The sequence below is a fragment of the Lipophrys pholis genome, assembly GCF_963383615.2.
Source record: "Lipophrys pholis genome assembly, chromosome: 12".
NCBI lineage: Eukaryota > Metazoa > Chordata > Actinopteri > Blenniiformes > Blenniidae > Lipophrys > Lipophrys pholis.
This window is the reverse complement of record NC_137641.1, coordinates 27520820-27545257: the sequence shown is the minus strand read 5'-3', so window position 1 is coordinate 27545257 and position 24438 is coordinate 27520820. Positions and strand designations below refer to the sequence as shown.

At 39.7% G+C, this 24438-nt stretch overlaps 1 protein-coding gene across 1 annotated transcript in view; it reads left to right on the top strand.

Moving 5' to 3' along the window:
• The first annotated feature begins 6803 nt into the window (after positions 1-6803).
• The window catches only part of dab2ipb (DAB2 interacting protein b), a 194941-nt gene continuing 177306 nt past the window's right edge, over positions 6804-24438 (top strand). The window contains exon 1 of the mRNA XM_080477500.1: positions 6804-6868. Within this exon, the coding sequence (XP_080333626.1) occupies positions 6829-6868 (40 nt within the window). The 5' untranslated portion in view covers positions 6804-6828. The remainder of the gene's footprint in view (positions 6869-24438) is intronic.

Sequence of the window (24438 nt, the reverse complement as noted above, 5' to 3'; positions counted from 1 at the left end):
TACCTACATTGAAAAATAGTAGCTCATAATCTCACATATGGTTATTAGAAGTATATTCAAAGGGAAGGTTTGAAAAAAAAAACAAACAAGGAAAGTCACATCTTTGGAAATCAGCATAAAAAGGTTCAGAACTGAAGGACACACAAACATGTACATTTGTATTATTGCATTTTTGTAAAACGCGGCTTTAGCAACAGTCCAGCTTGCATTAATCATTATGGTTATTTTAAGAACTACGGACTTCACCGGCTCAGTTTTAAATTGATATTCATGCGGTGCTATAATTTGTCTTTCATTCCCAAACGTGACTCGTTAGGTGGCAGCTTTTGAGAGCAGGGCTGGTTTTATCTGATCTGGATTCTTGTTTCTAAAATCACTAATTCAATAAAGTCGACATAAGTACAAATGTTGCGCAGGGAAAACTCTGATGTGTCTTCAAATACTGATGATTTGATTTCAAGAACAGCTTTTGGATGCCGTTGATCAAAGAAACCTTTCATGTATACCGTGTCATATTTGGACTTATACTAAAAGCTTACCTCATTTACCACTAAAGCGTACACAGGCTCAGTCTGCAGAAAGAGTTTCCGGCATGAAGCTCCAACAAAGGAACTGCAGACAAGGTTTAGTGAGGCCTTGTCCGTGTCGAGCCTGGGTAATCCTTCCTGTCAGGTCCAGAGATCAGGCCATGTGGATACACACTGTCTGTGTGTGTGTGTGTGTGTGTGTGTGTGTGTGTGTGTGTGTGTGTGTGTGTGTGTGTGTGTGTGTGTGTGTGTGTGTGTGTGTGTGTGTGTGTGTGTGTGTGTGTGTGTGTGTGTGTGTGTGTTTGGTATTTGACTGCCTGTATATCACACATATGAGAGCATCCAAACCAATGACAGTCGGCCATATCATATTCAGAGCTGTCTGTGTGCCATGACACATAACGCCGTGTGAGAAAGTGTATGCATTTAGTGTTGGTCACAGAACTGTGGTGTAATGGAGGGAAACGTTCACTAGATGGCGGTGTTTCAGTGCTCAGATAAACACGTCACATGGGTCAAATATTTATAGGAGCATCAAAATGAGTTCATTTCTGCTTTTGCACCATAGTTTTTAATCTTATATATATATATATATATATATATATATATATATATATATATATATATATATATATATATATATATATATATATATATATATATATATATATTACCGGGTCTAGTAGTTATCACTAAAGGAAAGTACTACCATTTAATTCTTAACCCTATCAGGTCTGTTGACTATGTGGTAACTTCTGTTTTCTGTTTTCACACATTTCTTCGAAACTTTGTCACAAAAGTGCATGAGCTGGGCTAAACGTCGAGATAATTAAGATTAATACAAATTTCAACCCAAGTTCAAGACCTTGTTGTGGCATCAAGGGTAAAACTAACCACGCCTACAGTGCAAGTTGTACCGAATCAACGTAAAAGGAAAAAGCTCAATACTCACTGAGCCCTGTATTTAAAAACACCTCTGCTTCACATTGATCATAATAAGTGTTGTTGTTTTTTTTTAATTTAACTTCCATTTCTTACTCCTGTCAGGAATTTTGTATGGAAATATGGATGCATTTTTGATAACATAGGGTTGTTGTTTCTTTGTGGGTTTCTTTGAATAGAATTTTTAAACATCAACCAAATGTGTTTTTTTTTTGTTTGTTTTATTTTTAGCCATATTCTGGCTACATTGTTTTGCAAGAAACTCCCCAGTCGCTGGTGCTGAAAAGATTTTGAAATACTTTTGTTTTACAGTAAAACAGATCTCTGTACTTTGTAAGGACAATTCACAGCGAGTGGTTCCATTAAAATAAACCCAATACTTACTTTAACAACTAACTAGTTACTTTTGATTGAAGTTCATAATCAGTTACCGACTTTCTGTAACACAATTATAAATGTTTATTTGATGATGACAAGCACAGACGAGTTATTATTACTTTTTTTTAAAACGTAACTAATAAAATCAATTGTATTTTACTTATATAATACATTTTACTGATGTACTTTACATGATAGGACACATTCACCCATTGACAGACAATCCTGCAAATAATTTGGATGGCTCACACACCTCCAGTGCAACTTTATGCTCACATGAAAAAAAAGGGTGCTTGTCGCAACCGAGCTGCCAAACTTGTGATCAGAAGATGACATGCTTCACCAGATGACCTACAGTCACCTGAGAGTAGCTTTATGCATATCCAAAGAAGTCATCTATAACAGTGATCACCTATTAATTCTCAGTATCTCGCACAACAGCTTTAACGGTTTTAATGTATAGCCCTCTGGTAGATTTAACGTTTAAAACCTCATCCCATTTAGAAACTTTTATAGCTCATAAATCCTGAAAAATGTGTGGATTTTCTTGAACTGCAAGAAGATTTGATCACAAATATTGATCTCCAATATAATTTTTTAAAGTAATAAATGTCTCGAAAGTCCTTGGACTCCATGGTGTAACATTTGCAACTATTTCAAAGTATTTTCAGATATACGAGTAACCTTATAAAGGGTTAAACATTAGTTAGTCCTCTGAGAAGAAATCCCACATGTGGTGTGATACTGTAAGTTTTAGGTGCAAAGTTCAGGCAATTGCCACAAACATCCATATTTCTAATTAGTTTTTCTCTTCATAGACACTGGAAAAATCCCACTCACTCTTATTTTAATTAATAGTGCAAAGGGCTATTATTAGTTGCCTGAACCAATTAGTCAATGTATAATCGGCCGAGGCAAAGAAAGAGCATATACTGTATATACTTCCATATGAATATTATCCAAGCTGCGTAAACACAGAGACATATGGCTGTCTCTTTTTCTTCCCCTGCATGATTAAATTCTCCATACGATGTAGCATTAGGAACAGGATAATTAAGAATAATCTGTAAGAAACACACTATGATAACGTGCCCCCACCGAGCAATCTGATACACAATGGAAAACACACACACACAAACACATGCCTGTGCACACAAGCTGTCTGAGATAGCTGCATTTTAATTTCAAATCATCATTAACCCAATTTTCCAGCTTGCCAAACTAATGGACAGTTACTCATTGCATGTTTTTCCTATTCTTTGCACCGCTACTCCACTAATGCCTCCACTAATTTGAATGAGGGACTCCACTTGCAGATGATGTAAGAGCCAATAATATTTGCTCCAGGGTTGCCAGGTTGTGCGGAAAACCTAAAGTGTTATTCAAGCTTGCTTGGTTTGTTTCATCTGACTGGTTGCACCTTCCTGGAAGAAGAAAAAAAAAAAAAAAAGCCACGGGGCATATGAACTGTTATTAACAACTTAACATTTACAAGTGCAGATTTGATAGATTACGATGGGTCGGTGATTTGACATTCTTTTATTGCATGTTATTTGCAAAGTTTTTGCTGCTGGCGTAAGAAATGGAGAGATGAAAGACCTTTTCTTAATGACTTACAAAGTGCCGGCCCACGTTGCACAAGCAATGCTTGGAAATCGCATCAGCTCAATACAAAATATCACCAATCTCAGATTTTACAATAAATTGCTGTAGCGTTTGTGACCCAGCAACAACCGAAAGATTAGCAGCTGAGCCATGTGGATTATGAGTCAGGATCCTTTCATTTTAGTTAGACGCTTAAATCTTCCGTCATCTTTACATGGCGACTCCTTCATTTATATCATTGCTCCTTTCACACACGATAATTTCAATGAAATCGGTCTCAAAGAGCGTTGTCGGCCAAGTTTATACAGTTTTTAATGAGTATTCTCTCCCTTTATTATTAAGGTTAAATCCATTTCCACATCTTAAATTTGATAGTGCGGGAAAATGTTTGTGTTGAAATCCACACAGTTCTATTGCTAATACCTTCATTCACATGATGGATGGATGATGTCTGGATGGATGGAGGCCTTATGTGTTTTTGCCTGTTCTCCCTCTGCACAGGTTTGTTTTCTCCCCGTACTAATTTAAATTCTTAATTTTCTAAACTTAGGGTTTTCTAAAGGAGTAAAGCGTGAAACTATAGTTTTATGTGTCGCCTTAATAGTTGTAATGGCGAGTCACAATAATAATATCAAAGTTCAATCATCTGCCATGATCGTTGGAATAAATCTGCCCATAAAAACAGCTTGAAAGTTCTCAGCCCCTTCCAAAATCGGATGTCTCCGGATTTTGCTATGTTCACATTTTCAAGTCATCTTCTGTTTGGGCTCCCGTTGACAACGTGATAACGTGCTGTTCAACTCCTGTAACAGGGGATCTTGATTAATGAAGAAATCTGGAGTTTGTGACTCACGTGCAGGAGGAGATGTATGTCGGTCCAATTTTTAAAAAGTTGAGCTGACATGTTTAAATCTACTGTTTAAATGCACTTCAGGCCCAGTTTACATGAAAGTGTTTATAGTGAAAACGCGTTGATTTTCTATTTTCATTTTAGAAAAAGTTTCACCTTTACGCTGCAGTGTTTTGAAAACTGATGAAACAGGAGCGATGCTGAAAACGGTATAGTGTTCCTGTGGGGCCACTAGTAGGTGCTGTTGTTTGTTCTTGTAGCGAAACCACATGGGTACGCAGACATTTGTATGAACAGTCAACCAAGTTGGATTGCTATTACGGGTGGCTCTGAACTATAAAACTACCACCACCCGGGAGAATATGGACCCGGAGTCAGGCCACTTGATTGTGCCGTCCGTGCTGCACATGCGACAATATCAGCATTTCTGTTCACATGGAGACGCAGTAGGGCGATTTTCCAGAAAACTCCCAGGCATTTTCAGTGACTCCGACTCTGTCTCCGTGGAAACGGACGCCCAAAACGCAATGGAAGTTTTGCGTTTTTCACTTTCAATCATTGTCCCGTAAAGACTAACCAATAATAATCCGATTTATAAGAGTCACACTGATTCTGACCGCGGAGAGCAGGGTGAACAAACAGTGGAGGTGAGAGGAATATATTAGCTGCAGTTAGTTTTGGAATGGCCTGGGAGTGGAGAGCCGCTTTCTCCTGGGGAGGTGTAACGTGATTATGCAGCGGCCCACTTCTGCTTGCAAATGCAGATGGTCTCCTTTTTATTTCTGAATTATGCATTCCCACTGAAATTCAATACAAAGTCCATAAAGTTTTGTTTCAAGAGAAGCTAAAACTTTATTAAAGCCTATCACAAATGATCAAGATTGAATTTTTAAGCAGATTGAGAATGAGCGTTCATATTTCATCAGCTTGGCAGAACATATATTCCAAGTCGTAGAGGAATATGCACAATCAAAGCCCCAAATCCCTGCAAGTTTTTTCTTTTTTTGGGGGGGGGGTCTCTTTACATTTACATTTCAAAGCAGTTTCTGATACGTATTTTGACTGCATCTTTGTAATTATAACAGGATGGTAAAATCTGTATGAGTAAGTGCTACATAAACCACTCACGGAATGTAAGGACACTCGTGGAGGTGGATTATTTCATTGTTCATTTTAATGCTTCTTGAGGAAATCCTGATTATTTCCCTTTCAGACGGTGCCACACATATGAGGAACATCCAGCAGAGTGTTTTGGGTAGCGTCCATTACAGGTTTGCTAGAAATTCTTCTCCTCCAATGCCGAACAGCTTTCCTTCGCTGTTGCTTCCGACTCTTGTTTTGAGCTTCTGGCAACGGTTAGGGCCGACACAGGACAAACAAATTGCGACAATTAGTGTGACCTTTACATGTAGTTATCATTCGGGTAATTAAGAAACCATTAGTTGTTCTCTCGCTGTCTTCTGCGGTTATTGGGAGAAGTTAGAGCTTGTTTCCAAAGTACACGGACGTGTTTCAGGTGCTTACGGTGCATCACTTCCATTAAAGGGAATGCACTGAAACCTGATGTCATTTACTGGTTATGAGTTTTTAATCAAGTGAAGGAGAGCACTGTCATTCATCCTGCAAGCAGTCGGGGACACGGCGTTATTAAGCAATCCCTGATTATTCGCACCACGGTGAGCGTGAGCTCCATCGTTTAAAGAAAAAGGGATCCACGGTAGTTTGAACATTACAGAGACAGAAATGTGGCACTTGTTTTTTGCAAATCGCGGTGACCTGCACAAACTTTGCGAGCCTGTGGATTTTCTGTAATCTTGATGTCGACACGGTGGCAGCGAGCCACGGCGGCTGAAAAAACACTCCACTGAAGATTAGATCTGTCACACGCAGCCCAACTCGTGCAGTACTTTGAATTGAGGGGCTTTTGAATTGGCCTAGTCTTCTGCGTTGCAAGGTTACGTCGAGGGGAGGGAAGAGTAATGGCTCTGTGCCTGGTCGAGTAAGCCTACACTAAAGGTGATTGCTTTCTTCCTCTCCTCAGCATCTCCTCTCCTTCAATCTGTACAGCTCGCTTCCTCTCTCCCTCCCTCCCTCCCTTCCTCGCGCTCCTCCCCTCTCCCTGCCTCTGTGCACCTCATAAATCTCCATCTGCGGCACGTGCGCCCGGTGCGAGACGTATTCGTCCACTTTCGCGGCAGACCGGAGCAAGAATGGGAGAAATTGAGAATGAGGCTGGAGACACTTGGCGAGGTAATAAAGGGGGCTTGTTCTCTTTCTCCAGCACCTCTTTCCTCTTGCCTCTGTTGCTCCCTCGCTTCCTGAGCCGCTGCTACACAGACTCCGTCATCAAAACACACGGGGAGGCGTGCCGGCTTGCTCACTCTCTATAGCTCGTGGACACACACACACACACACTTGCATACACACACACACACTTGCATACACACACACACACACACACACACACACACACACACACACACACACACACACACACACACACACACACTGGAGCAAGCAGTCAAGATGCAGCATCAAGACAGCATGTCTTCTGATTCCATGTCAGGTAAATCCAAAATCATCATCCTCTCTTCTTGCATCATTAACCATTTTGTTTTTATTTTTATTGTTCAGTGCCAGCTTGTCTCCCCTTTTTTCCTGTCCTCTCCCTCTCTGAATCCATCTGTCCGTTTATCTGTTTGTGTGTTACTTCTCCTTTCATGCATGCCCATGAGTGGTTGTGTTATAAAATGTGATGATAACTGGAGGAGGAGTGTCTTTTTATTTCTTTTTCCCCTCCATATGGCAGTGCTGAAGGTGTACATTGAAGTGGAGCATGTCTTGCTACAATGATTGCCTCACTTCTAACGTGCAGCTGTGAAAGTGCGTACGGACTTGGGGATATTGCATTCCTTCTGACCTAGATATGATGACGGGGCTCGTGCTTGTTCGGATCAAGCTTTCTTTCTTTTCTTTTTTTTTCTACCTTGATTGATGCTGTTTAATGAAGTTGATCGCCAAGTAAAGTGTGTGCTCTATAACACGGCTGCGATGGGAAACTCGGCTCGTACGTGGAAGTGAAACTCTGAATGGTCAAAGGGCATAAGAGCTGTGTGTTTACACGAGCTGTGGCCCGGCTGGGTGAGTTTGATCGTCGTACCCGGCAGTGAGGATGATCCTGTTGGGTATTGAGTTGGGAATGAGAGCCTGTTCACACTCTTTCATTAGTTATGTAATCCATTTGATTACAGCCAGTACAACAAGCCAGAGGTACGGATTCATTGTGAGTCGAGTTTAATTGGATTTACCCAATGCAAGGTTGGATAGTGTTAATGTGACGGTGGAGTTGCGGGATGGAAAGCGAGATGGTGTCAGCCTCATTAATGCCACACACAGCAAGCATTTCTCCGAAGTACAAAAACTTGTGCAGCAAATAATGAGTCTGTAGGGAGGAGTGATACAGAAGAGCAGCAGCTCATAGGCTGCTTTTTTTTTTCTTTCACACAGGCACTTTACTAGATACCAGAAATTATACAAACTTGACCACACGTGTTGAGATTGGAGTCAATTTTAACTTGTAAACTGATCAACTAATAATCTCAGCATGGATTTACCAAAACGAAACATCGTTACGTCATCTTCAGTCACCTTTACTAGGTATTCATTTACAACATCTGCTCAGTTATTCAGGATGGTGAATCAGTTTAACACAATAAAGACAATTTAAAACGTGTTTTGTTCTTAAGCTAATGATTTCTGACCAGCAGAACCATTTGGGAGAAGAAAAAAAAAAAACACATCCAGATATTGAAACTGCAGAGTCAGGCTTGCAGACCTTCACAGTTACTTTCCACAGTCCAGAAATATGCGTTTGAAGCTATTGGCTTGCTTGGAAGTGTTTGTTTGCCCTGTGATGGATAGGCAACCTGCCTTTTCAGGGTGTAATCTTCGTCCTTAGTCAGCTTGGACAGTCAGCGGTGTAGAAGATGGATTAACTGGGTCAGTTTAGGGATTTTCTTTGTTGTTGTTGCTGTGACGTTTGACTACTTCAGGTTTCTGACACAAATTGCTTTGAAACTGGAATCAAGTGAATGATATATTTTGAAATTAGATAGAATGAAATGGAAAAACATTTTAATACAGTAAATATTACAGATTTACAATTTTAGAAAAAAATCTGCAATTATAAATCTTTTTTTTATTATCTTAAAAAATTTAAAATCTAAATAATTGGCCAACAGCCTTCCTCAACACTACCCCAACATACCACTAGAGGCAGTTGGCAGTAATAGAAACAATTGAGGTCATCCATTAAAAACAAACAAAATTAAAATTAAATAAAAAGATGTCCCTTAACTTGATCATTCTGAATGCATGTTTATTTGCGCAATTGTATTTGAATTTTTATATGGTGAAAAGTAGTATACGTTAATTAGTTACAAAAGGAACTATTACAGCAGCTAGCATTCATCCAAATTGTCATTGTAACTGGGGCTCACAGAGATTGGAGTTTCCCCATAATTATCAATTCACTTACTTACTGAGTGATTTTGCCAAAATTACCTGTTGAATGTGTCCAAAAAGCAAAGCATTAGCTGCCCCACTCCTCTTCCATGTTCACCACAGGGTGAATAAACAAATTGACAGGAACAACTGACACGGATGGTGGGGGTGTTATTTATTTTTAGTTACAAAAACCCAGATTATTCACTTTTTGGATTCAGAGTTGTTTGTGTCTCTCTGACTCACATGGTCAAATCTTGTTACGGCTGAAACAGCAGTGACTGAGTGGTTCTATTTTGCCTTGAAAATGCAAGAATTCACAGTTAGTTTGTTAAATCACTAAAAAATACTGAATCATCTCCGCATGTACAGTGGGAGTTGAAAGACAAAAAAAAAACTATATTGCTATTGTAGGCTCCTCGTTGTTGTTTATGATCTACTGACACATTGCTGTCATCTGTAACCAGTTTGATTGGAGCTCCCAGGTGAAATTCATCCAGCACATTTTTCACCCTGATTCACAACACCTCTGCTGCACTCAGTTTACGAGCGAACCAACGGCAGCCCACCTCTGGGGTGATGGTGATGAAGATGCAGTGTCTACTTCTAAAACAGATGGCTCTTATTAGTAGTGCAGTCTCAGCATGGACAGAAAAGACATAATTTACCCCTCGGCGGGTTGTATTTGGCCTGCAGCAGCGACAATAGTCAGGATTATGTAACGGGGTGAGTGCAAGCCAGAACGTGGAGGTTCACGAGGTATGAAAGGACAGAGAAAGGTGTAAACCATCGGTACATCGACTTGATTAATGCAAGACGGAGGCATTCACTCTCACAGCCCTTGAGACGTGTATTTGAGCTGCGCTCTAGCCTGGTTTCCTGTTTGACCACGAGACGCTCTCACGATTGCCTTCTCGCAGTTTCCCACAACAGTTTGAATGTGAAACAAACAAAAAGAGCCGAAATGCACTGAAAAAGAAACTGGCAGCAAACATTTTCTGAAATAAGCCGCATTTTCCTGAGAGTAAGACCTGCAGAGAAAAGACAAAGTGACACAGAAACACACGGGGCAAAACACGGGGTGTATAGAACAAAAATAAAAAGCAATTTGCTCAAAAACGGCAGCGGGTTGGATGAAGCTCACTTCTACTCCAGTGGTTCAAAACAAAAAAAAAGTTAAATTAAAGAGGATCCGGGGCTGAGTTTTTGTCTAAGTATTGATTCACACATTTTTTTGCCCCCTTGCATTTTCAACTGCAGTCGAGTGTATTCCTGAGTGAACAACTTCTTTTTATGTGTATACAGATAGATTGCGGCGACATTAGTGTAAATAGAAATTGCGTTTTTGTTCCAATTATAGAGTTAAGTGGAGCATTAACTTGTAATCAGTTTTCTTCATGCATGTAAGCACAATTATCAATCGACGACTTGCCATTTTCAAATTTTATTTACAATTTATTTTATTTTTTGGTTAGAAATTTAGCACAATTTACCTTGCATTCATATAAACAACAATTATGAACACACGTGGTTTTGCAATAGGAGTTAAATCCAAGAGGAACTTCTATCTGTCTATGCTGCAGGGTACAGCTTGGATTGATCACCAGTCAATGGAGAAGAGGCGATGGGTGAATATAGTCGTCAGTTCAGCTAATAGATATGTGTTTTTGGACCATGTGATACTGGAGTACTTGGAGTAAACCTACATAAGTACAATGTGAACACGCTCCTACCCAAGGGATTTTCTTGCTGTGAGGCTGGACTGCTAACCACTACACCAACATGCAGTCTTAACAACAATAAAGCAGCAGCAGTTTTAATGTAAACATTTGCATTAACGATATAGCAATAGCTTGAACTCTTTTCTAGCTTTTTCTCACTGGGATTGATCAGTGAACAAGTCGCTTTTCTTAGTTTTGTAAGTTATTCCCTCTATTCCCCATTTTGTTTTTAGTGGAAGGAAACAAACACGTTAAAAGGCCATATTGAGTAAAACTTTGCATATAAACTCTTTTTCTTTTTACCCGTATCTTTGGCAGGTTGCTGGCACTACACATGTTCGAGGAACACAGAGAGAAGTAGAGCCTTGCTTTGCCTCGGAGAGATGTAACACAGCCCCTTAAATAACCGAGCTTGAAGAGAGAAGCAGTAAAAGAAATTTTGTGGGGGGGAAAAAAAAAAACAAGATCCAGGGAGGGTAAAGATATCACAGCTGTCCTGAGACAACAGAATACAAATAAATCCTCAGTAAACCGCGGGACCCCTTACACAACTCGTGTTTCTTTCCACCGAAGCCTGTAGCTTGTACTTCAGCCAGCTAAATGTCTATTTCTCTCACTGTTAGGAATGAGGAAAGACGTAGCAGTCAAGGCAGATCTGAGTCCAAAAGCTGAACGCTGCAAGAACTGAGGGGATAGTGGAGTCGGAGAAGGTGCCAGCAATAGAGTCTGACTGCCTGAAGTCAGAGGCTTCAACACGGCGCCGGATGCATGGAAGCTTTTAAGGGCCACGTGGTGGAATGGAGCAGTTTGTGCTCATGTTACATGACAAGAAGTGGAGAAGTGGACTTGTAATTGGAAGTTTTGCAGGTTGAAATCCCACTAACGCCAGGTTTTCACTGTGGGCCCCTGAGCAGTACCTCGGACACAAACTCATACTATGGCAGCCCCTCTGCTCCTAGTATGTAATTAAGATTAATGATGAACAGGGTGGGCTAAATACAGACATTTCCCTTAAGAGGATGAATGAACTACACTTTCACGTTCTTCTGTTTTCATGTTCTACCTGTTGGCTAAATCTCAATACACCAGTTTCCTCCTGTAGGATGCTGATTGGTTTTCGGATTTTGGGCTTTGGGCTGAATATGGCCCCTGTTTGCCACACCTGATATAGAAGATGGAGAAATCTTTAATGAAACAGAAAGTCAGCTAATGTGTGGTTGAAATTTTCTCCATGAGCTGTAGATGTGCAGCAGCAGTAAACAATCGCAGCAGTATTTTTAAAAACACAACACTAATTTTCGCATTTTGAAGTTGTGACACGAGATCTCTTATCTCCAATTAACAGGGATACAAGTCATAATACGGCATAAAGTCTTTGAATGTTTGAATGTACTTTTCGACTGATCTTATATTCAATCATCTAACAGTCAATGTATTAGGAGACGTTTGTACTGGCTCCAATATATATTTTGTCTAATCATCTTTTTCTAGCATGTATTCCCCTATCGAATCGTAATTGGGACAAGGCTTGCACACGATCTCAGGTTATAAATTATGCACGGACATTTTAGGGTATTGTGAATTTTTTAGGGACTCTGAAATAACTCCAACAGATACAGCTGCATGGTAGTGTACACTCTTTAATCAATTTCTTCATTTTTTTCCCCCGCCTTTATCCTTAAAGTGAAGCCAAGTGTCAGAAAATTCATTTTACAGAAATGTGGAATGAAAGCCTGTCACTCCATGACAGACGGTCAGACAAAATGATTTTCAACAAGCAGCCTTAGAAAGAGTTCAGAGTCTGGGTGAGTTCGTAACAAAAAAAAACAAAAAACATCCTCCATTACGGCCAAGTGTTGCACCACCATCTCCCACTCATCAGGCAAAGGAAATGACTGAAAATCTACTCTTGACTCAGGACCTGAGAGTGAAGCTGAGTTCACATTCACAAGGCTGCAAAGGAGAATTTCCATCTTTCTGATTTGCTTGACTCTGTTATTCTCTATTACCTTTCTGTAATAATTGTTTATTCTGAGGCTTTTCGTAATCTCTCCAGAAACACTGTGCCACAATGCTACTTGCAGACGGTCTTTCGTTCGCTCTCGCATCGTTTTCACAGTCCAGTTGTTCGTCAGCAAATGAATTGCCGACATGTTGAGCTTCATTGTTCTTCCAAGGGTTGTCTCAGCCAAGAGACTTTCAGAAGACGGAGAGCCCAGGGAGAAGCTCCTTGTCATGCTCTGTTTGTGTGTGTGTGTGTGTGTGTGTGTATGTGTGTGTGTGTGTGTGTGTGTGTGTGTGTGTGTGTGTGTGTGTGTGTGTGTGTGTGTGTGTGTGTGTGTGTGTGTGTGTGTGTGTGTGTGTGTGTGTGTGTGTGTGAAAAAGAGTGAAAGACGGTGACTGAGTGTGCCAACAAGTCATCCTGACTCAAAGAGCAGTAGCAGCATTCAACACCCATATATCTTTCAGCAAGCATAATATATTTCAGATCTTATGAAACATTTACAGTTACAACGAATCAAATGTGTCCTTATTCTGTGTTTCCATACGTTTTTACACAATATGTAAGGATGCTGCAGACGTGGGAATATTTCATGACTCGTTTTTTTTTTTAACTCATTTTCTAAGGTTTTTGTGGCAATGTTTTTACTTTTATGAGAACTTAATTGATATTATATTTAGCTTTAAAGCATTACTACCATCTCCCTCAACATTGGCTGAAGCAACTGTGTCACTATTTTACCAAACTCTTGTTTAAACGACGGATGAGTGTCGTCGATAATCGTGAGAGAACTCATTCTTCCTTACTACGACGTGAAATCTGTCCATCTTTAAATAAGATTAATATTAGCCTGTATCCAAGATATTCCTGATGCATTACTCACCCCGTCTGCTTCTCAATGTCATCGGGTCATAAATCCACTTCTATCAAGAACTGCTGATGTCCAGATTGTAGAGCATCTTCCTCAAACTAATCAAATAAATTTCAGATGAACTTAAAGAGTTAATCATCATTCGACTGATTTACACAACCCCGACACCTTAGGCCCTGTTTCCGTGACAACGTTTCAAGTGAAAATGCATCGTTTCGCGTTGTCGTATTGTCGACACTGCTGATTCAATCGTTCACACACCCAGTGGTGAAGGAGGTGCCATGTAAAGTGATGACCCGCTAAACAAGTCAAATTAAAGACGTAGTCGAAGGTTAAGCGTCCGGCTCAACCATCCGACGGCACCGTTGTAATACTTTACATAACAGCCATCGGCATCATGCACACTCAAAAGTGTTTTCTTTTTTTTTTTTTTATCTCGGTGACACAACAGGTTGCGCTCATGAAAAAACTGCTAGATTGTTATGATAATTCTGCAAGAGTTTCTTTCTACATGTGTTATGTCTGGGGGATCTCATTTACTGATTCCCATGAGTGTTAAATAGGAGAGTAATTTTTTTTTTTTTAATACTATACGCTCCCTGACTGTTTATGCAAACCAATATTGTGATGAAGGTCAGTACATGACATTGTTATGCCCTCATAAAACTCCCCTCAAGCTGTCAGCTGCCAGGTTCGTATTTCCACTCCTTTTCTGTTTGCCAAGACAGTGATTCATCAAGTGCTCCAACACATTCACGTGTACAGAGACTTCTTTTATGTTTGCGTCCTCACTTCAGAGTACTTTTTAACTGATGACCAGCAGCTTCATGTGATTTACCTTGAGTCAAAAAGTAGCGAGTACTCCAGAGATTCTTTCTCCTCTTTTTTTGCCAGTTTCTTCCATTGTGTGGCTGCCTGGCGGATACAGCTCCTCTGGCTTCATGCCAGCAGTGTCCTCATACACGAGGAGTGTGTTTTAAAACTGCCATCTCTCTGAGCCTGTTGGGTGACAGCTATGTGTCAATGAGTAGTTGTCAGCAACAGTGCGACATCTTCGGCAGCTATGTATGCTGCTTTTGCAATCTCATCTCAAACCATGTCAAGAGAAAATCCTGTCAAATCCTTGCTGATTTGTATATACACATTCTTTCTCTCTCTCGCTCTCTGTTACTTTTCCCAAAGATGTGATTTGTTGTATCCGACAGCACAAAGTCATTGGCAAGCCCATGGCACTAATTTACTTGCATTGTATTAGCAGAGTCCACCTCTTTGTGTGGCCTTACCTTGTGGTCTGTGCAGCATTGGGGTTTTTTTTGTTGTTTTTTTTGTTCGGGCCAAAAGACGATGACGCTTTCCATCAGCAGTACAGCCAATGCAAGGACTCTAAATCTCTCAAAGCTTCATCAAGTCATACTGGTGGAGCCTGCAGCATGCAGACAAGCAGAATTTATAACTGACCATTTAAAAAGATGCATCTCCTCTTAAGTGCTTCTGCAGCCATTGATGATGAGCCCACAGCCTCCCGTTCTAGCATGTACAGGAAAACAAAACATGAATTTGTTATTTTTCCGATATGACATTAGATGTGTCATGCAAATTTTACATTGCGTGACACCGAGGAGTCAGAAAACGGTGAGCGTTACAGCGGCGAGACATAAGCCAAGCTGTTTCTGACCTGGAACTTCACTTTATCCTGAGCTTAGCCTCAAGTCAGTGCTTGTTTCACTATGTCCATGCACTTTCTGTGTGTCGCAGGCAAACATCACAAACCCATGGCTGCACTTGCATTTTGGCGTGAATATGTCATCGTGTGAAAAAAAACACACTGAACAGGCAATCTGTGATTGCATTGTCATGAAAAAAATGTGACTTCTTCTTGTGTGAGATAATATGATTTATAAGCTTTATAAATATATGACAGTAAACGGGTCTAAATTACTCCAGGGCACTGCACACATCTATAGCCTGTCTCAGTGTCATGGAGGTGGATAGACTGGATCCCATGTTGCAAATCAAAATATGCATTCAATGCACACACGCACAGCGACTCCACTAAAACTAATATTCGTAACTTTATTTGTATGAGTTTTCTACCCGATTCCCAATGTTGGTGCATTGGTTTACATTGTGACCTCGAGTATGGTTCACAAGATAAGGAGTGCAAAACTAGCTGATTCTTCCTTGTAAATGAAAGAAGACAAATTAGAAGCTTCTCCTATCGCAGGGAGGAGCGGCAATGATCATTTTTAAGGCTGCAAAACTTTTGATCCTCATTATCAGAAAGCCAAATCATGACCAGTGATCTTCAGTGAGGACTTGTGATGAATGTGGTCGTCTTTTTAATGAAAAGGACTGTCTAATTTTTTTGCATTATGCAATGCATAGATGTAGAAACACTCAGTAATACAGTAATTTTGTGCAACTTAAACAGTTTTTTTGTCGTATGTGCTAAAATTAAACTTCAAATTACATCCTTCTTCTTGAATTCATTAGGTTTTAGAAATTGCACTTGCAAGATCAGAACAGGAGCCTCATTTTTGTTTTTATTTTTAATAATATGGTATTCCTAATTCATGTTTTAATGATGGCTCTGGATCAGGTGGTAAAGCAGATTGTTCTCCCATGCCACGATATGCCATGCATTAAAGCGTCCTTGAATAAGTCACTAAACCTCAAATTGCTCCCAAATGAGGCGGCGCACCTTGCACTGCAGGAGTTGCCCTTGACTTGTGATTCTGTGTGGAAAACAGCTCTTTCAGGCTCGCCTTTTCCAATCCAGAGTTGTGGGAGCCAATCCCACTTCACTATTTACACCCTAAACATGTCACCAGTCCATCGTAGAAACGTACTCTCACATTAACATCTATGGTCAATATGGAGTGAGTGACCAGTTGATCTTCATCACATGTTTTTGTGATGGTCCAAGAGTACCTAGAGAAATATGTTCTGCACAGAAATGGCCAAAACCCTTGATATTCTATGTTATGAGAGAGCACTAACCACTACACCAGCGTACGACGCCATAGCTGGTTTTCCTTCACAAAAGTACCTAAAAAGCCTAAATTCCGAAATGCTGTTGCCAGCTGAATTATACGTGAAGAAAAAACAATGCCATCATTAGAAATCATACAAAGCTCTTCAAGGCTCATCATACCAAAGATTTGTATGTACCAATGAGATCACAAGGGTCTAAAATGCAGTACACCGATTTCAAATACACTTTATGTTTTGTGGAAGTGCTGGTGTAGTTCTGCTCTGTTTTTATGCTCTGAAACTGTGAACCCACTGCTGCAGGATATGTGAACAACATACTGTTGATATGGGATGGCGGTGTGCTTAGTCACAGCGTCTCTGGTCTCCCTGATGTGCCTTTATGTGTTGTATTTTATGCCCTCAGTAGCACTGAGAAGACTCTACAGAACCTTGTGTGCAATAACAGAAAAACACCGTGTTCTTTTCTGTATTTGAAGAAAGTCATAAAAGATTTATATTTCTCTGAACGGCCAATGTCTTTGCCGATTCGCATCCATTATACTGCTTTTTGATGTTTGATATCCTTGTTTGAATTATCGATTTGGCTGTGTGCGTATTTGGTTTCTCATGCTTTTATGATACCAAACACATGATGAGACACTTTGTGTTTCACATTTTCACGAAAAGCTCACATGCAAATTGCATTTACTCTTTGCAGATAAAATCATTCCCCTGACATAGGGATTTGAGCATGGAATTGCATGGATCCTTCATAGAGGAGTATGACAAACTCAAACTCCTGAAAGACAAGTTCAAAGACCAGAAATCCATATCATGTGGGAGTCATAGATGCACAAACTGCTTTGGGATGGCCAGTCAATAGAAACCTCCTTATAGCTCCTGGATGAAACCAGCGAACAAATCTTAAAGTTAAATTCAAGACTTGACGAACGTCCCTCGTGGTCAGATTAAACTTCAGCCAAAATGTACCCACATATCATCCTACATTTGTCATGATTTCAGTTATTCTTTTAATATATATATAGTACATCAGGTTGAGTCTTGACCATGTGGAGATGCTGGATTTGATATCCGAAGTAAAAACAAGCCAAAGTCTACGGCGGAGGTTGCATCGACTTCCTGCAAAGGAAGCAGCAGATCAGACACTTCCTCTTCTTCTGCTCTCCTCCAACAAAACGTCTGGAAAGCTTCTCCATCGAAACTAAAGAAAGCTCCTAAAAAAACTAAGGCTTTAAAATAAATTTTTTTAATATATATTTGTTCTATCAATACCTGGCAGCCAGGCTATACAGCGGGCAGGGAATAGTGCAGTTTATTGTTGTACCACCTCACAAAGGCTATTGATGCAGGGATGATAAAACGCTGATATTGTGCAGGTATTGATCTTCTCGGTCAGCAACTAATATGTAAAACACAGCTAGGGGCAGCACACTGCTGCCGGTAAGCGTAATGCAAACGCCACGAGGCCGTGCTCATCGGTTGTGTTGGGCTGGAGCATCCAGCTGCTATCTGATGGGAACGGTGCTTATCTTCCACACACAGAGCGTCGCACGCTCATTCGCGACCCTTCGCTCTCATGGACACACAAACATCAATGTGCACATTCACAAGCCCGGCGCATGATCTATTGTGTCGCTGCCCTGCTGTTTGTTTGAGCCTCGGCAGAACATGTTTGGTTGCGTAACTGCATCCCACAATCGAATGTAACACACACACACACACACACACACACACACACAAAAAAAAGAGAGAGAGCAGATTCATGTGTCACCAAATTGCTGGAGAGGATTTAGAGGGTTCAGAACAAAACCTACAAAACAAAATGTTAGAAAAGAAAGGAATGTTACTTGGGTAATGATTGTATTTGTCATCGCAGACATTGAATGTCTTGTTATGGCTGTTGGTGGTTATGTTAGGCTGCACTATCAATAATGATGGATGGACCAGACCTGCAGTGAATGATGCAGTGCATCAGTGGTCAATCATTTTGGTTTGCGACCTTGTTTCTGAATTATTTTAATGCATTCATTACGGTCTAGGTTGCCCATTGTATAGGAATAATTTCTATCTGATGTATATACCTATATTGGGCATCTATTTTCTTGTTTCCTGCACTCCTACATTACATTTCACCTGACCTAATGCACTGTTTTCAACAAAATCAAACTGATCGAGAAGACATGGCAACAGGAAACTATATTTCCCTTATAAAATATAGGCATGAAAAGTATTCAAGTGAAAACTGCTCCTTAAAAGACATTCCCAGTTTTTTTCCTGTTCTCTGGTGATAACTTCCAACATTTGTCAGAAATAAGGCCACAGATGGGAAATGTGTTGCTGCTCTATATTTGCTCTGTCACCAATGTTATCTGGTTCAATCTCAGCACTGTTGCTACCGTTCCTCCTTTGTCTCACACATCCCATTTAAACGATTCCAGTTTTTGGGGTCAACTTTCTCCGTTGTGTTTTTGATTCTTTCGCGCATGAGATGCATCAATTGGTGCCCTGAAAGGCACTTATAAATAAAAATGTATTAATTAAATCTGTCTTGTAGTGTTTCTGCAATATATAATACATAAACACCGAAAAAGAAAACTGAGAAGAAGACATTAGTAGTTGGGATATGAGGATACAACTTACCCCTCTCTGTCTGGATGAGATCTTATTGTCACTGATTAACCTTTTAATGTGTTTGGACTGTGCGATGGATAACATGCAAACTCCTCACAGAAAGACAGAAAGTGCACATTCAAACTAGTGTTTGTAGTCAAGACTGATACCGAGTCAAGAACAAGACCAGAGCGTCCCAAGAACAGGACAAGACCAAAATGTATGGGGTTTCAGAACTGGCCTCAAGCAATAAGTCAAACAATAAGTCAAACCAAGAATAGTCCTGTAAGTGAATTTGAATAAATAAATAAACATTTACACTTCTTTTGTATGGTTGCCGCCTCCATTGCTCTGCGAATGTGTGTCTGAATGGGTGAATGTGATTAACAGTGTAAAGCGCTTTGGGGACTGCTTACACGGTGGAAAAGCGCTATATGAGTGAAATTCATTCGTTTGGTATTAAGTCTCCTACATTCATCCTGGAATTCAGTGTCCTGCATGTTTTCGGTTTGTTTCCTGCTTTGGCACATTGTTACACGCTTGATGATGACACATTATAAGATTCAGGTGTGTTGAAGACCTGAGACTGTAGAGTAAAATGTGGGAATGCCTGTGAGCCTTATCACCAGTAGTGGGCAGTAGGTGCAAAGAAACCGACTTTTTTTTTTTAAGGAAAAGTAAGACTGTGTGGACATGTGAGGACAGAACCCATGCTGGAGCAAAGAAAGCTGCAATGACTTTGATTAACCTTCATGTGTCTTTATTAGTAGGTAAGGAATTGAATATATACAATTACACTCCATGAAGTTTAAGATGCTGTTTTGGTTAAACGTAGCAAGCATAATACCTTTGCTGTGTTCATCTATTTTTTTGGAAGATTAATTGATATTATCCAGTTTAGATGTTGAAGTTTTGGTGTGTTTGTAGTTCGTTATTGTCAGGACTTGTGACACGTTCATGCAGTCCTGAAGTCGGGTATACCATAGGCATACCAATTATGAGAGTCTAGATAACAAAAATAAAAAAAGATAGCAAGTATGCCTGACGAAAATATGCAAGTATATGAGAAACACTTGATACCAGTAATTTTCTGCGGGCATCACTTCCGCATATAAACACTGCTAGCGAATTATGCTAAGCTAACTTTTCTTTTTTTTTTTTTCATGAACACATTTGCAATAAGGTATAATTTCTCATCCAGGTACACAGATTCCGCTGTGGTGTGTGAAATATGCTTCTCAGCGCACTCTTAAATGTAAAACTTAACTTTTTCCGAGTGTAAGGTTTTGTTTTGTTTTCGCAGTCGGAAGTGGGATTTCCCAGCTGCGCTGAACGCATCAGTATTTTTTTTCCAATTTCCGTCAATATTTTATTTTATTTTTTTTTTAGACGAAATTTGTTTCAACGTTTTGAATTTTAAAACAAGCCCTACCTCATCATCCTTAAAGTAACAATATGTACCTTTTATAATAATTTTTTTGTTCAAATTCAGTCTTTTGAAAAAAATACAGCATGTTAATATTATGCTTTTAAAATAAATGTGTTTTGAGATTCAAATTTTTTATGTAGGTTGGCAATTACCCCAGCTGGGCTTGTTAGATCTGTCTGTTTTCATTTTAACTGCAATATGATAAAGTTGTGGAAAAAACTATTCCTTATATGATTCACGCTGCCAGCAAAGCCATATTTTCTTCTTTGAGCCCTCTGAATTTGACAGCTTTCATGTATTTTCCCTAATTTGAAGTTGAAGCCTTCCTATGTCCCAGTTCCTTAATAAAAGCACCATCAATTATATTGTTGACAAGCTGATCACAGCCCCTCTGACCTAAATGCAATCAGACCTTCATTTTCTAGTTTGCACTTGACAGTAATCACTTTGTAGACAAACCACTTCATTAATCAAACCGCTAATCATCATGTATTGCAGATAAATGTATTTAGATAAGAATAAAAGAAGAACTTGTTGAATAAAGGATATTATCCAGATTAAACAACTTATTTATGGTACTATATTTGGAAAAGGTGCTTTAATAATCTTTTATTTGGAAAATATAAACAAGTAACAATATAAATTCACTATTGTCCATTCTTGAAAGAGCTGAAATTCTTTGATGTACAAGTTCTTCCAAGCTTACTGCGGAAACTGGTCACATTTCTTGGTAATACTTATGCTGCGTAAAAGAGCTCGTGTTTTCTCAGGTGAGCCCAGGCTGAGGAGATGATGTTGATATCGGTTCTCTGCGGGGGCTGTAACCATCTGTTACAGGACTCCATGTCCTTATTAACGAAGGCGGTGCTTTATGATTCTGGCAATGTGATTGGGTTTGTTTCATGCAGGAAAAAAAAAAATTCTGGACAGATCAAATGTCTCCCTGGTGATGGATAACAATCTGGCTGTATACTCCTCAGATTTGAGGACACCACTAATTGGAAACACATCTCTGAAATGTTTTCAAACCGTGGAAGAAATGCCAAATCCACTTGTATTAAACATATTTAGCATGTTAAGCATAAGGCTGTTTGGATAATTAAATTAGTGGTGTTGACTTAATTTACAGAAACGCTGGTGATACTATTTTATTTAAGTTTGTGCATGCAGTGTAGGCCTTGTTTAGCACATCACAAAGCAGTGTCATCCTGATTGATTGATTGCGTTTGTACCTGCCATACACCTGATCAATACACCAAACGGGCCTTGTCGAAACTCTAATAATTTCTACCACGTCGAGTTGCCTTTTGGTCTGTCTGGCTGTCAGGGTTACGTTAAGGACCTGCCTCCGAAATAGGGTGCACGGATAAACCCGAGCCGAGGAAGTTGAAGCTTAACGTACCCTGCAGAACTGTACCAGTCATTCTCACCTTTCACGCTCCTGTTTGCCTCGTCATTCCCGCTCTGCAGTGAGCCGAGCTGCTTCCTAATTACATAATTGAATCAACAGCAGGATTAAATACCTCTTGCCTAAAGAAGCGACCGGTAAATGGAAAACCATGTGTGCTTGACCTGTTCCTTTTCCGCAGCGTGAGTGTAAGCTGCTCAGACGGATGCCGTATGCGGCAGCCGTGTGTTTGCGCATTAATGCGTTATTCACTCGTGACTTTGTCTCCAGTGGCACGCCGATGACTGAGGATTTGTGGGTTGTGAGGCAGCCGGTAACTGTGAGGGAAAATGATCAAAGAGACATGACTGACAGCACCGAGGCAACCTCACAGACTTTCTGCTCTGTGCATATTGTGCACACTGATAAAGTTAGTTTATAGCGGCTCAATTCCCACAGTGCTGCAAATGAGATTGTCTAAAAAAAGATTTAAGAACTTGTCGGAGCATGGCAATTATGGAAAAAAAAAATTAAATGTCTCAATGCACTGAATATTCCCTTTGAGAGACGGCAGAGATGAAATTCTCTCCGTTCAAAGTTGTTACCCGCAGCACAAAAACAAAATAGTTTAGTGCATCTCTGAATAGTTATTTCCAAATTTAACAAGTCTGATTTACTTGTCATGTAGCTATGCCCAATTTTATTTTCAATCCAACTCCAAATTAAACCAAAATCACCACAAAATGATAGATACTTAATTTAAAATGAACGTGTGAAGAAGGGGTGGTTGCTGATGACTGATTTCTTTTTAGTGCTCTACTTACCAACTCCTCCATGAAGTCAAATGTGCAGTATTAAGGCTTGAAATCTATCAATCAATTAAATAGCCTTTATCTTCAAGAAAGTGAAAACGCATCGTGTTAGTGTTTCTTTTCAAAAACGTTTCACGTTTACAACATTTTGAAAATGATGTCAGTTTAAACAAAAAGCAGAAATGCTGAGAATGATGTCGTTTTCATGCGAGGTCACCAGTGGGTGCTGTTGTTTGTTTATATAATAAAACCACACACACGTGCGCACAGAACAATCTGCAATAAACATTAAAAATGGCAATTTCGCATGGACAGACAATGAGATTAGATTGTGGTTTGATGGTTTAGAGTCACTGCTATTACAGAGTCCCAGGACAATATGGACTGGGTGTCATGACGTTCTAGAGGCTGAAATTGTTGTTACTGTCCGTCTACTCGCACATCTGCACAAGATCTATTTACTAACGTCGTGATACGCATGCACAGTTGTAGTGCTGCAGAAAAGTTGCGTTCTCCCCCGTGTTTTTTTTGCTGTTTTTTTTAAATGTCAAAAGTGGCTCCGGTCACCATTGTCATCCAAGTGTCTTTCGTTTTCCGTTTTCACTTGAAAAACATTTTCCTGTAAACGGGTTCTTAGATGACCGGATTACAGGGTCTCTAGGTAAATGATATCGATACGTATGGCCGCCACTGCGAGCAGCAGCGTGCAGGTTAATATCAAACACAATCCACACGTAATCTTGATCATAATCTCCATTTTATGGACAAATGTGTTGCCAAACCTTACTGCTTCCCCTAGGTGCTTGTTGCCCCAACTAGTGACGTGCAACCTGGCAGTTAAGCAGCCTCGCAGGTATATAAGACACTCATTTGTTTAACAGATATTTAAACCAAATTGCAGGTGTTTGTTAATCGTGCATATTCCTGGCGATTAGATGAGGACGCTAAGCAGTTAAATTGAATGGCATAAAACCAGACGTTTCCCCTTATTCTCATTTCACAAATGGAGTTGACAATTTTTTGTGACATGAGTGAGAAATATATCCAGCAAGCTTGTGAATTATATGGCCTATAACTACCACAGAAACTTTCTTCTGTCACGAAAAAAAAAAAATCAGATTTCAGCTTGGATTAATACAATTTAAATGTCAGTCTGTGCATATTAAATACCAGTCTTTCAACATGAGGATTGATCTTGAAATAGACACTAGATCTAGTTCTAAAGTATGTATAATTTTGCATATTTTTCTCTATTCTCCATTTTTTTTTTATTCTATCAGCATTAAAACTACTATTTGTTTGTAGATTAAGCATCAACATAATTATATAAAATCTCAAGCACGTTTAGCATCCGTTGTAACATGTATGTGATGAAAAATGTAATAAAGACTTATATTTTATGTTTGTTTAGTTACAAGCACTTTGCTATCGAATGTTACGCATCATGACTTAAATCATAAAACTCGGATGATAATTATATTTAATTTTTTCCTCATTGTGTGCAGGGAGCACAACAGTGATGCCAATGTGGATTTTGATTCCCAGAGCTAATACACAGTGCAGCCTGACGTAATCACAGCTCCCCTGCAATATAACCACCGTGAGTCTGGATAGACGGATTGCTTTTCCGCTAAGAAAAAGCACATGTAGTGCTTTTCATGGATTTATGTCATCTTATCATTGCAGATGCAGGGAAATCCAATTTATGCCCGTCTCAGTTTCTTTTTAAATATGTTCTTTTTTTTCTTTTTTTTTTCTCCACATGACATCCACAAGGAACGCAGAGAGCGGTAGTCTTTACCTCTTC